Source organism: Natator depressus, chromosome 6, assembly GCF_965152275.1.
Source record: "Natator depressus isolate rNatDep1 chromosome 6, rNatDep2.hap1, whole genome shotgun sequence".
Classification (NCBI taxonomy): Eukaryota; Metazoa; Chordata; order Testudines; family Cheloniidae; genus Natator; species Natator depressus.
Window position 1 is genome coordinate 109,469,738 of NC_134239.1, and position 13,746 is coordinate 109,483,483.

The 13,746-nt window shown below is 44.3% G+C and overlaps 1 protein-coding gene across 1 annotated transcript in view; it reads left to right on the top strand.

Annotated features, from left to right (window-relative positions):
- Nucleotides 1–295: 295 nt before the first annotated feature.
- PPP2R5C (protein phosphatase 2 regulatory subunit B'gamma) overlaps nt 296–13,746 on the top strand; it is a 190,843-nt gene continuing 177,392 nt past the window's right edge. The window contains exons 1-2 of the mRNA XM_074956247.1: nt 296–445; nt 2,599–2,664. Coding sequence (XP_074812348.1) covers nt 419–445; nt 2,599–2,664 — 93 coding nt within the window. The 5' untranslated portion in view covers nt 296–418. The remainder of the gene's footprint in view (nt 446–2,598; nt 2,665–13,746) is intronic.

Genomic DNA, 13,746 nt, shown 5'->3' on the forward strand with positions numbered 1-13,746 from the left:
TGCCTGGGCCCGTCCGAACGGCGGGGGCTGCGGCTCTAGCGGCGGGGCGCGAGCCCCCAGGGAGGAGGCCGGCGGGGCGGAGCAGGGAGGGGAGGGGAGGGGGGCACTACCAGGAGGCCGCTCTCCAGGCGCTACCAACTCCCCCGGCCGCCGCTGTGCGCGGGGATGGAGACAGCCCCGCCCCCTGGCTCACAGAGGGGAGGAGGGGGAACGTTGAGCCCACGTGACGGGGGACAGCCAATGGCGAAGTGGCGTCCCGGCTCGGCCGGGCGGAGGCAAGGCTGCCGCCGCCGCCGCCGCCGGGAGCTGGAGAAGGGGAAGAGCCTGAGTGGGGCGGGGGAGTCGCTGCGAGGACGCCGAGTGGGGATCCCAGGAGGCTGCGCCGCGCCGCGCCGCCCCGGCGCCCAACCGATCGGCCATGCCGAATAAAAACAAGAAGGAAAAGGTGAGTCAGCCCGGCCGGGGGTGCCGAAGGCCCGGGCAGCTGCTGGCGGGGCGGGCCGGGGGAGCAGGCCCCTGCGGGAGAGGGGCCCGGGGGCAGAGCCGCTGCGGGGTGGCGAGCTCCGGGCGGGGGTGGGGGGAGAGCTGGACAGGGTCGGGCTGTGACGGGAGGAGAGGGGCAAGCGCTGAGGCGGGGCCGGTCGGTCCGGGCGGAGGCTGCTGAGGCGCTCCGGGGTGCTCCCCGTCGGAGGGGGCGGGAGCCGAGGAGGGGGCGCTCCCTGCGGGTGGGCGGTGGGCCTAGCCCCGGCGACGCTGCGTCTTCTCGCCCAATTTGTGGGGCCCGATTCGCCCCCATCCGACCCCGGGGAGGGGGAGACCTGGGTTCAGCCGCGCCAGAGAGATCCAGGGATTCGCGGCGGAGAGGCAGAGGGGATTTATCGGGGGCGTGAAGGGGCAATTGCTCGGGTACGGGAGTAGCAGGGGGTGGCTACTGTATCGGGTGTATGTAGGAAGAGTGAGTTGTTAGAGGAGAGCCCTTAATTTGGGGCAAGGTGGGTAGCTCTACTTTGTGTGGGAGGGAGTATTTTTAAAGGGGGGCAGGTCTCTGGGGAGGCTATTTTTAAGGTTTGGCATCTTCGCAGTTTCTTGGGTAGCTTTATTACTGTAGGTTTCAGAGTAAGAGCCGTGTTAGTCTGTATTCGCGAAAAGAAAAGGAGGACTTGTGGCACCTTAGAGACTAACCAATTTATTTGAGCATAAGCTTTCGTGAGCTACAGCTCACTTCATCGGATGCTGTAGCTCACGAAAGCTTATGCTCAGATAAATTGGTTAGTCTTTAAGGTGCCACAAGTACTCCTTTTTATTACTGTATTGCTTTGATTTATGAATACTGTGCTGCTTGAAGCCATGTTCATAGAAGGACCCCAAAACACTTCACAAGCATTGCTTGGGATTTGCAATCCCCTCCCCAACCAGTGTGGTAACATTGGTTCCATTTTACAAACAAGGCAACTGAGGCAGAGAAGTAGTGATTGCTCTAGGCCACAAAGTGGCCTGAACAGAGTTTTACCTCAAAGGGGAGGAACTGCCAGAGATTCCATAAAAAGAACAGGAGTACTTGTGGCACTTTAGAGACTAACAAATTTATTTGAGCATAAGCTTTTGTGAGCTACAGCTCAGTTCATCGGATGTATCGAAGTCCACTGTGGGTTTCGCTATTGTTCATTTTACATGGAGGGTGCTCAGATACTAAGATCAAGGCCATGTACAGGTAGAACTCCCTTAAAGGGAGTTAGTGTTAAAGCCAGGAGTCAGAGAAGCAGCTGTGTTAGACTGTATCAGCAAAAAGAGGAGTACTTGTAGCACCTTAGAGACTAACACATTTATTTGAACGAAAGCTTATGCTCAAATAAATGTGTTAGTCTCTAAGGTGCCACAAATACTCCTTTTCTTAAAGCCAGGAGTGGAATCCAGAGCTTCTGACTTCCATTCTGTGCCTGTTCCACTAGATAGCTTCCTCTAGTCCTTTGATTTCAGGCAGTCTTTTAGCATTTTCCCATCAGTTTAAAATCAGTTTTAAAAACATGGATTTGTCTGTGTCTTATGAATGTATTAATTTTTATGCGTTAAAATAAAGATGGCCCACTACTCCAAAAAAGTTTTAGACTATGTTAATGTTTGTATTGCTTTCGTTTCCTTTATGCTGTAGTGAGAGAAATAGGGGCTGGATGTAGTCTAAGTACAGCATTTGAAGTGAGGAGAAACTCTTGGGTTACAGACCTAGCTTTAACACTGGGTTTTAGCCTCTGTTGCAGCTACCCAGATGCAAACACCTATATAGACATGGTAGATCAATGTAAACTGTGACTTGCACTGGAACAGCTTACCTGGTTTTCAAAGCTACACTAGGAGCTAAAAACCCAGGGTCGACGAATGCTGATTCTCTGTTGCCTTGTGCATACCATTTGCACTCTTTGCCTCTGTTTTATTAGATATAAATGAAGATTCATTGATGTAAATTGCTTATTGGTATGTTTTGGAGAATAATAATGTTTCTAAAGCATTTTGAAGATGAAAAGTGTTAAGTATTTGTGGAATTTCTGATACTGAAATTTTAATAGTATAATAGTTAAATTTATGAATCTCTTTAATTTTCAGGAACCTGCAAAATTGGGCAAAAGTGCAAAAAGTGGTAAAGATGGACAAGATAACCAAGAACATGAGGTAATTATTGCTATAGCATGTAGTCGTCTTTGAGAATATTTGGGAAGACTTTTCTAGAGCATTTATAATCTTTTCCACATTGATATAACTTAGAGATGGCAGAGGCTTGTTTTTTTTGGAAACCATTAGAACTCCTTTGACAGGAAAGATGTTTTACAAAGCTGCATACAACTTTTGGAAAGTGCCTTCAAGGGAATTATTCAAAATAAAATAAACTATGGTTGGTCCTTGATGACTTGCTTTCTACTCCCAACAGCTCCTCTTTTTCCTCCACTGATGACCTCTGTCTGTCAGCTACTGTAGGCATGTATCTTTTACTCTTGGGGGAATTCTGTGCTCAACGTTTAAGCCCCCCACAGATTTCCCTGCAGAAAAGTGACTTTCTGATGTGGAAGCATAGGGAAGCACCCCTCCCCAACAGTACGGGCATGTTGTTTTGGGTGCCTGGAGCAGCCAGTGGGGAGAGAGATCATGGCGGGGGGGGCGGGGAAGCGGTGTGGGCCAGGGACGCCCCAGCCAGTGGCTTCTACCGTGTGCTGGGCTCAGCTACTAGTCCTGACTGAGTTGGGGCGAGGGAGGATGGGACTTGCTTGGGTCAGAACTACCCGCTGAAATCTACCTGGCCACAGGAAGCTCTGCACAGATCCACACCTTGCTTCCTGCTCCCCTTGTCTGCTGAAGCCCCACCCCCCTGCATCCGGAATCCCCTCGAACGTGCCCCTCTGGACCAGGACAGCCCCCCACACTAGAACCCCCACCCTGAAGAGACCCACCCCTTCTGCACCTGGAGCACCTCGTTGAGCCCCCAGACCCCACCCCACTGAGTCTCAGCCAGCTGCACCCAGACCTCCATTCCCCCCGTATCCAGGCCCCCCGCACCCAGACCAAGCCCCATTCCCTCACACACCCAGACCCTCCCTGCTGAGCCCCTTCACCTGAACCCTCCTGCAGAGTCCCATTTCCTCTGTGCCTGGAACCCCCCAACGAGCCCTTGTGCATCCAAATCCCCACTGCACCTGGACCCCCCCCCCACTGAGATTGCCCCACCCAGAACCCTCTCACCCCACACAGAGCCCCTCCCCACTTGGATCCTGCTGGGCTGAGCCTGCCTGCCCATATGTGGTGCGAAAGGGCAAGGCTCCAGGGTGTTTCTGGGGCAGGTCCAACCCTTGTGCCGTGTCAGGGTCGGGTGCAGCCTCACAGTTGAATCCAAGTTTGTTGGGGGGGGGGGCGGTGGCAGCTAAGGGTGATTTCCCAGCTCTGTGCAGCTGTTGGTCTGTGCTCCCCAGTGCCATGCTGGAGCCTCCATGTTTGTTTGTTGATAAATAACATTTGCAGAATTAAAAACCTTGTGTGTAGAATTTTTTTTTTTTTTTTTTGGCACAGAATTCCCTCAGGAGTAATGTTTCCTTCCTCTAACCCTTTCGTCAGGTAAAGGGCCTGTCTTTTTCTTTTAAGGTGCCCCAGTTTTTCAGCTGTTACGTCGTCTTCTCTCTGTTGCCAATAGCTCTGCTTTCATGAACTGATTGCTACTCCATCTCTTTCAAGTGGCAGTGGCCTCTTCCAAGCTGTCACACAAGTCTAGGATTGCTTAACAGTCTTGTTCATTGGCTGCTACTTTTTTCTCTTACAACTTTTCCTATGGGAGGGATTGCTAGTACTTTGGAAGGTAGAATTAGAATTCAAAATGACCTTGATAAATTGAAAAATTGTTCTGAAATAAACAAGATGAAATTCATTAAGTGAAAAGTAGAAGAAAAAGATCAAATGCACAACTTCAAATGGGGAATAACTGAGTAGGTGATGGTAACGCTGAAAAGGATCAGGGAGTATAATAGATCACAAATTGAATATCAGTTGTACAATCTGATACAGTTGCTAAAAAGGCTAATATCATTCTGGGTATATTAACAGGAGCGTTGTATAATACAAGAGAGATAATTGTCCTGATCTGCTCAACACTGGAGAAGTCTCAGTTTGATTTGTGTCCAGTCCTGGATGCCACACTTCAAGAAAGACATGGACAAATTGGCGAGAGTCCAGAGAAGAGCAACAAAAATGATAAAAGGTTTAGGAAACCTGACCTATGAGAAAAGGATGGAGAAGGGACCTGATAAGTCTTCTAAACTGTTAAGGGCTGTTATAAAGAGGACAGTGATCAGTTGCTCTCCAGGTGCACTGAAATTAGAATAAGAAACAATGGGCTTAATTTGCAACAAGGGTGGTTTAGGTTAGATATTAGGAAAAATTGTCTCAGCCCTGGTCTACACTGCAGGGGGTCGACCTAAGCTATGCTGACTTCAGCTACGCGAATAGTCGACCGCTGTTGCTCCCCCGTCAACGCCTCTTCCGCCTCTCGCGAGCTGGAGTTCCGGAGTCGATTGGGAGCGTGTTCGGGGATTGATTTATCGCGTCTAGACGAGACACGATAAATCGATCCCCGATAGATCGATCCGGCAGATAGTGAAGACTTGCCCTAACTGTAAGGATAGTTAAGAACTGGAATAGGCTTCCAATGGAGATTTTGGAATTCCCGTCGCTGGAGGTTTTTAAAACAGGTTAGGCAAACACCTGTCAGGTATGATCTAGGTATATGTGGTGCTTCCTCAACACACAGGCGTGTACTAGATGATCTCTGGAGGACTCCTTCTGCCTTACATTTCTATAATTTTTAAAACCATACACTGAATTGTTCCACTTCTGACTGACAATTCTGCTGTTATTGCTTTTGTTCCTCTCTCTTGCTGCTTCACTTTTACCTTTGTCAACCAGCTAGATGTGATGGCTTCAAATGGGTCAATTAAATTGCTACTCATTCTCCTTCCCACACTTCCTAGAGACCTAGCATTACATAGAATCTTTCCATTTGGAAATTTCAAACTCTGTTTGAGTAGGTTTTGAAATTCCCTAAAATGTGTCAATGCCAGTCTGAAAAACTGCTTCACTGAAAAGCTCGTGCACTTCTATAGTCTTGTTTGTAAATGTCTTAGTTCAAACATTTGTTTCTCTGCTGTATAAAAAGAATATTTTTGCCCTCCTTTCATTCCCAACCAAGAATTATGACACACAGGAAGAGTATGTATTTTTATTTTTACCTTGGGAAACAAATATATTTCTTGTGAGCTTCACTGAGTTTTCATTTTTTGTCATGAGCAGAAAGGCACTATAAGATACTCAGTGGTTAGCTATAAATAAACTGATCCTGATAATGTGTAATCTAGTCATAATGTGCTTGTTGATGAATTCATGTTGAGTTGTGATTTGAAGTTTGGTGAAGGGAAATAATACTTCAGCTATTAGAGTGAAGCCTTCATCAGTATGAGATCAAATCTATAGCAGATTATGCAAGTCAATGAATACTCTGAATCTCCCTTGTAAATTGGTTTGACCCCTGTATATTTAACTTAATACCATATAATTGAAGAACTGTTACCTTTTCATTGGGGTTGCAATTTATAAGCAATTATAAAACCTATCTTTGTCATAAGTGTTGTCTTAATATTAAATCTCTGTGCTGGTTTAGCTTAGTTATACTTACTGTGGGGGTTTCAGGATACTTCTAAGTGACAACTGTTGCTGAGAATAAAGCTAGTGCACTGTTTCATTTTTTCTCATTTGGTACCTTTTGCTATGGACAAACTATGGAAATGAAAGTTCTCAATATTAAACAGGGGATGAGGCATTTCACATAGTGGATGGAAATGTAATTTTCTTTCGTGATTTCTTACTGTATTTGCTAATTTATTTGATCTGGATTACTTTTACATTTAAAAAAAAAAAAGAGAGCTACCTGGCAGGTGAATTTTTCGGGGAAGAGCATGCTACAGCTCTTGTGTGTTACCTCCTGGTGGCACCTATTGTGAAGTATTATGTGAAGGAGCAGCACAGGCACAATCCTATGTTACTGAAAATTCTTTGTGGTGAAAGAGGGAGAATAGGATGGGGAAGGGACCGTAACAAGGATGTGGCCTGAACATAGGATGCGCTTAGCATCTTCAGTCTACAAGGTAAAGCCACAAGAAAAATCTTGAAAACCCGAACACTTACTTGACCATTATAGCAGCTTTATTGACAGAATATTTGTACATCTTGTAATGTGAGAGGATAGTGTTGCTGATTTAACATTTTAAGGCAAATAACTAACCAAGATGTATACTAATCTGCTGTATGCATGCATAGAAAGGAATCTGTCAACATATTGAAGACTTGGTTGTTTCATGAGGTTATATTGATTTGTAGTAAGAGGTATACAACTTATGTGCTGAATTTCCCCCCAAAATAGACTTTCTGGAGGAGATTTTCATGTAGGTTATCCTAGAATTTAACATAAAAGGAGTGTTTCTGTGAAGTACAACCCTTATTTCAGTATCTACCTCTGGCTAATAGATGTTCGAGATAAATAGATATTTAAATCCTTCTCTAGACCACCAACAGATTTAGAAATGCATTGACATATGTTGTTTTTTCAAGTGAATTTAATGCATGTGAAAAATGCCAGATTGTAGGGACTAGAGACTGTCCTCTGTTCAAAGAACAGGGACAACACAAGTAGCAATGGCCGACAAATATTTTATTTATAGGTGTTTCTATAGTGCTTATCTGAACACATGATGATTTGGACTTTTATAGCATTTTTTTCATCGTGGATCTCAAAGTGATTTATGAAAATGAGTAAGCATTATCCCCATCGTACAGTTTAGAAAACTTAGGCATGGAGGGCCAGAGAAGCAACTTTCCTAAGGTTGTGCAGAAAATGCTATCTGAAATGACGATTACAACAACCCAGGTCTCTAGTGTGTTACCTTTATGTCTAATCCACAACAACTGTGCCTCTCAAATGTACTTCAACCCTGACATAGGGCCATTTTAGAAATACCAGGAATAGTCTAGTCTCTGGTTTCGTTGGTCACATATGGATTGTGATCTTGATTTCTAAGGGCTTGTCTACACTTGAAATGCTGCAGCTCTTGGTTGTAGACACTGCCTACACCTGTGGGAGGGGTAATCCACCTTCCTGAGAGGCTGTAGCTAGGTCAACAAATGAATTCTTCTGTCAGCCTAGTGCTGTCTATGCAGGGGGTTAGGTTGGCTTAACTGTGTCACTCAGGGGTGTGGATTTTTCACACCCCTGAGCGATGTAGCTGAGTTGACCTAACTTTTTAGTGTAGATCAGGCCTAAGCTTTGAAGGATTGGAGAGTTGTATTTGACATCTTTTCTCCCATGTGTTTTTTGAGTGTCTGAGTTAAATGTGTTAACAAAAAAAGCAAATACTTTAAACAGCCTGAATAAAAATCACTTTCCTCACTTTTAGGGTAGATCCAAAAGCTCATTTATCCACAAGCTTTGAGTTAAGAATACATCATCATAGATTTGGGATGGGGATGAGTAATTCTGAATCTGTATGTAACAGCTACATTTCAAAAATGAGGATTGGGCATCAGGACATCAAAACCTGTCAAGTGATTCAGACTAACCCGTGTCATCAATAACTGTTGGGAGACTGGGGTATTTTACAGTTAAAATGTCACCGACATTTTAAACTTTTATTTAAAGAACTGGTATTGCAAAATAGAAGGGAAAATATGATTGTTTCCACCTGAATGTTGTTGCATACAAAAAACATACTAGAAGAAAATTGTTATGCTTGGAAAATAAAGCACTCAGAAGTTAGGAAATACCTGAATTAAGGTTGTCTTGCATATGCACAAGAGAGCCAAATTAAGGTAGCATTATTTTAATCTTTTAATTACATGTTCACATGATTTTTTTTTTCCCCCAAACCTCTGCCTCATTCAGTATATAGTATGAATGGTGCTCACTGAGTGGGTAACTATTCAATCACAATTATATTAATCACAGAGACTTGGTGGGATAGTTCAGATGACTGGAATGTTGGTATAAAAGGGTACAACTTGTTCAGGCAGGGGAAAAAAAGGAGGAGTTATTGCCTTGTATAGCAAAGATAAAAGTGGGAGGCAGACGTGTTGACAGTCTCTGGGTAAGGATAAAATGGGTAAAAAACAAGAGTGATGTTACAGTAGGGGTCTACTGCAGCTCACCTAACCAGGAAGAAGAGGGGTGTGACACTCTGTACCTCAAAGTAACACCCTGGAACCCCAGTATTCATCACTGTGATATTATGATATGTTTTGTACAAAGTATGCCTTGTGAGGTATCATTTTAAGTCTTGATATGTTGAACATTAATATCCTGTTTGATTGTATATGCTATCATTATATGTGAAGTTATGAAGCATTGCCAGCCAACATTTCAGTTGCAACAAAGGACCAGCCACAAATGTGCTGTTGGCCCATTAAAGGGAATCCACTCTCCCAATGGCCATCTCAGAGACAGCATGTTTTCAATGGGGCCTGCCTGATCCCCATATCACAGCAAAGATTTTTCTATCAAGCTGGAAGAAAATATAAAAGAGGTAAAGTGACCTCGTCACTTGGCTTCTTTCTCCTCATCTCAGCACCTGGAGGAACATCTGGAAGACACAGACTTTGAACTGGGGATGGGTGGTTGCAGACGGGAAGGTAATCCCAGCCTGTGTATTAAGGATGCTTGTACTGTTTGTCAGGGTCAGAAAAGCTGTGTGATTCAACTCTTGCTTAGACTAAAACTTTACGATTTAGAAAGCATGTTTGCTTTTTATTTTTTTAAGGTAACTACCTCTGACCATAATGCATCACTTATCACCTAAAACCTATTTTTCTGTAGTTAATCTGTTTGTTTTGTGTTTCACTTAAAACAGTGTTTTGGTTAAAGTGCTTGGGAAATGTCACCTCAGTTTACAAAGGCTAGTGGTGTCTCCATTCCACACTGAGGGAGTGGCAAACTACTTAATGAACTTGCACTGCTGGGGGGCCTAGAGCAGTGTAAGACGGTACAGTCCTGGGGTATAGGGCTGGAGCTGGCGGGAATTGGATGGAGCCTTTCTGTTGATGGTTCGTGAGTGACTAGGAGATCGTTCATGTAACTCAGTTGGGTGTGTCCCTGCCTGTGGATGTCTGTGTAACCTGTAAAAAAAACAAACAAAAAAACCAAACGAGTCTGGTGGCACCTTAAAGACTAACATTTTATTTGGGCATAAGCTTTCGTGGGTAAAAAACCACTTTTTGAAAAAGAGTTGGTGGGATCAGGGGGCACGGCTGGCCTTCAGGGGTGGGCCACCCAGGCAACTGCACAGGGGCCCGCCGGGGTCAAGAAGATGCTGATGTAGAGTCAGAAACTGCTCCTGGCTGGCATGGGTGGTGGTGGTGGGGGGTGTGTGCCCAGATGTGTCCCTGCTTCCTCCTGGTGGAGGAACATGGGGGAAGGAGGGAAGACAAGCAGTGACACACAGCTACTGCTCACCCCCCTCCTCATAATGTTCCTCTGCACCCCCTCCCTCCCCGGGGACTGTGAGGTGGGGGGAGAAATACCAAACGCTCCATGCATTCAGGTCACTTCCCCACCTGGGCTGTGCTGTGAGGTAAGCATCAGGAGTTGCTGCTCTCCTGCCCTCCCCTTATACAGCCCAGGTGGGGAAAGTGACCTGGATGCAGGGAGCCTTGATGTTGCTCCTTGCCCTTCCCCATCCCAGCCCTCTGGGGGTGTGCAGAGGAGCAGTGTTCTGCGGGGGAGAGAGCAGCAGTACCATCTTCTCTGTGCATCTAGGTCAGTTTCCACATGTGGGCTCAGGAGGGAGGTGCAGGGGAGGGGAGCCCATGGGGGTTTGGGGCAATGTGGGGGGCTGTGCCCAAGGGGGCCAGATTAACCAAAATACAAGTTAGCCCAGGATGCCATTTTCCCTAAGGCCAGTTTTGGGATGCTCAGCAGTCCAGGTTGCACCCTGGAGACCCTGTCATAGTGAGTGAGGTTTTTTTTAAACAACTAACAAAATCGTCCAAAGAACAGGACTTGGTGGTGGACTTCAGCTACCTAAACTTCTGTTTGGAAAATAATAGAACAGGGTACAGATTATCCAACGAGTTTTTGGAATACAGTGGAGACCACTTTTTATTACAGAACATAGAGTGAATAGGGGAGAGGGTGTTCTAGATTTTATTCTGGTAAATAGGAAGGAACTGGTTGAGAATTTGAAGGTGGAAAACAATTTGGGTGAAAGTGATCATGAAGTGATAGTTCATGATTCTAAGGAACGTTAGGAAGGAAAACAGCAGAATAAAAACAATGGACTTCAAGGAGGCAGACCAGCAAACTCAGAGAATTGATAGGTAAAGTCCTGTGGAAGCAAGTCTAAGGGGGAAAAAAAGAGTTTAGGGGGGTTGGTAGGTTTTTTTTAAAGAGACATAGTTAAGGGCACGAGAAAACTATGCAAAGGTGTAGGAAAGATAGGAAGTATGGTAAGAGACCATACTGGCTTAACCTGGAGATCTTCAGTGACCTGAAACTCAGAGTCATATTACAAAGTGGAAAGTACACCAAATTACGAAGGATGAAAATATGTATAAAATAAAAAATACAAGTATGTAGGGGACAGAATTGTGCACCTTGGCCTTTCTAATGTGATTAAACGGGATAGGGACATAAAAGGTATCAAGAAAACATTTTACAGATACATTAGAAGCAAGAGGAAGACCAATGACAAAAGTAGGCCCATTATTCAATGAGAAGGAAAAGGCAATAACAGAAAACATCAATGACTGAAGTGTTAAATGCCTTTTTTTGTTTCAGTTTTCACCCAAATGGTTAGCAGAGATCGGATGATTAACAGTGAACATCAGTGTAAATGGTATAGGATCTGAGGCGAAAATAGAGAGAGAACAAGTTAAGAGTTACTTAGGCTCTGTATACACTGTGTAACTTACAACAGCACAGCTGTGTTGCTGTAAGATCTCCTGTGCAGCTGCTCTTTGCCAGCAGGTGAAAGCTCTCCTGCTAGCAAAATAAAACCACCCCCAATGAGCAGTGGTAGCTTTGCCGGTGGGAGAACATCTCCCGCTGACAAAGCGCTGTCCAAACCAGCGCATTTCATTAGTAAAACTTTTGTCAGTCGGGGGGTGTTTTTTCATTGCCTTGACCGACAAAAGTGTTACCAAAAAAAGTGCTGTGTAGACAGATCCTTAGACAAGCAAGTTAAATGTCTTCAAGTTGGCAGAGCCTGACAAAATACATCCTAGAATACTTAAGGAACTGGCTGAAGAGATCTCAGCCATTAGTGTTTATCCTTGAGGACTTATGCAGGACAGGAAGGAATGCAGGGACTGGAACTGTCTTAATATAGTACCTGCCTATAAAAAGGGGTATAAGGACAACCCAGGGAATTATAGACCAGTCAGCTTAACTTTGATACCTAGAAAGATAATGGGGCAAATAGTCAGACCATCAATTTGTAAGCACCTAGAAGACGGTAAGTTAAGTAACAGTCAACATAGATTTGTCAAGAACAAATCATGTCAAACCAACCTAATATCCTTGGTGGACAGGGTAACAAGCCTTGTGCATGTTGGGGAAGGGGAAGCAGTAGATGTGGTACATCTCAGCTTTAGTAAGGCTTGTGGTACTGTCTCACATGATCTTCTCATAAGCAAAGCAGAGCAATATAGCATAGATGAACCTGCCATAAAGTGGGTGCACATCTGATTTTAAAACCATACTCAAGAGTAGTTATCCGAGGTTCACAATCAGTCTGGAAGGGCATATTGAGTGGGGTCCCACAGAGCTTTGTCTGGGTCTGGTTCTAGTCAATATCTTCATAAATGATTTGGATAATGGCATGAAGAGTACACTAATGGTTTGTGTGATACTAAGCTGGGAGGGATTGCAAGCATTTTGGAGGACAGGATTAGAATTCAAAATGATCTTGACAAACCGCAGAAATGGTCTGAAATAGGATGGAATTCAGTAAGGACAAATGCACTGTACTACACTTAGGAAGGAATAATCAATTGCACAAATACAAATTGAGAAATGACTGCCTAGGAAAGAGTACTGCAGAAAAGATCTGGGGGTTATAGTGGATCACAAACTTACATTGTTGATTCATTTATACTGTTGCGAAAAAAAAACAAACATTATTCTGGGATGTTAGCAGAACTATTGTAAGCAAGACATGCGAAATAATACTTCCAGTTTACTCAGCACTGATAAGGACTCAATTGGAATATTGCGTCCGGTTCTAGGCACCATACTTCAGGAAAGATGTGGACAAATTGGAGGAAGTCCAGAGGAGAGCAGCAAAAATGATTTAAGGTCTAGAAATCATGACCTATGAGGAAAGATTTGAGAAAAACAAACACCCCAAAACCAACAACCTGGGTTTGTTTAGTCTGTTGAAGAGAAAACTGGGGTGGGTGGGGACATAAGTGTTTAAATATGTTAAAGGTTGTTCTAAAGAGGAGGGCGATAAATTTTCTCCTTAACCACTGAGGGCAGGACAAGAAATAATGGGCTTACATTGCAGCAAGGGAGAGTTAGGTTAGACAGTAGGAAAAACTTCCTAACTGTAAGGATAGTTAAGCACTGGAACAAATTACCTAGGGAGTTTGTGGAATCTCCATCATTAGAGGCTTTTAAGAACAGGTTGGACAAACACCTGTCAAGGACGGTCTAGGTCAGGGATCTCAAACTCAAATCACCACGAGGGCCACATGCAGACTAGTACATTGGCCCGAGGGCCACATCACTGAAACCTTTTTGTACAACGATACAAAAGTTTGAGACCCTTGGTCTAGATAACACTTAGTCATGCCTCAGTGCTGGGGACTAGATTGGATGTCTTATCGAGGTCCCATCCAGTCCTACATTTCTACAGTTTCTGTGATTTCTTATCATTTAATGCATGGCCCTATGCATAATTTCATGCAAACCATCTAAACGCTTCAGTGAATACAGAATTATATATTTCTTCATGGGCTTTTCTATGGTGCTTCATTATTGCATTTGAGTGCTTTACAAACATTCATGAATTTACTTTCACAATACCCCTGTGATATATGTGGGTGGCATTATCCTTGTTTTACGGATGGGGAACTGAGGCACAGATTAAAGCCATTATTAAATTAGATTAAGGATTATCAGAAGTTTCCTTTAATTCTGGGTGCCCAATTTGAAAAGCCTAGAATCTGATTTTT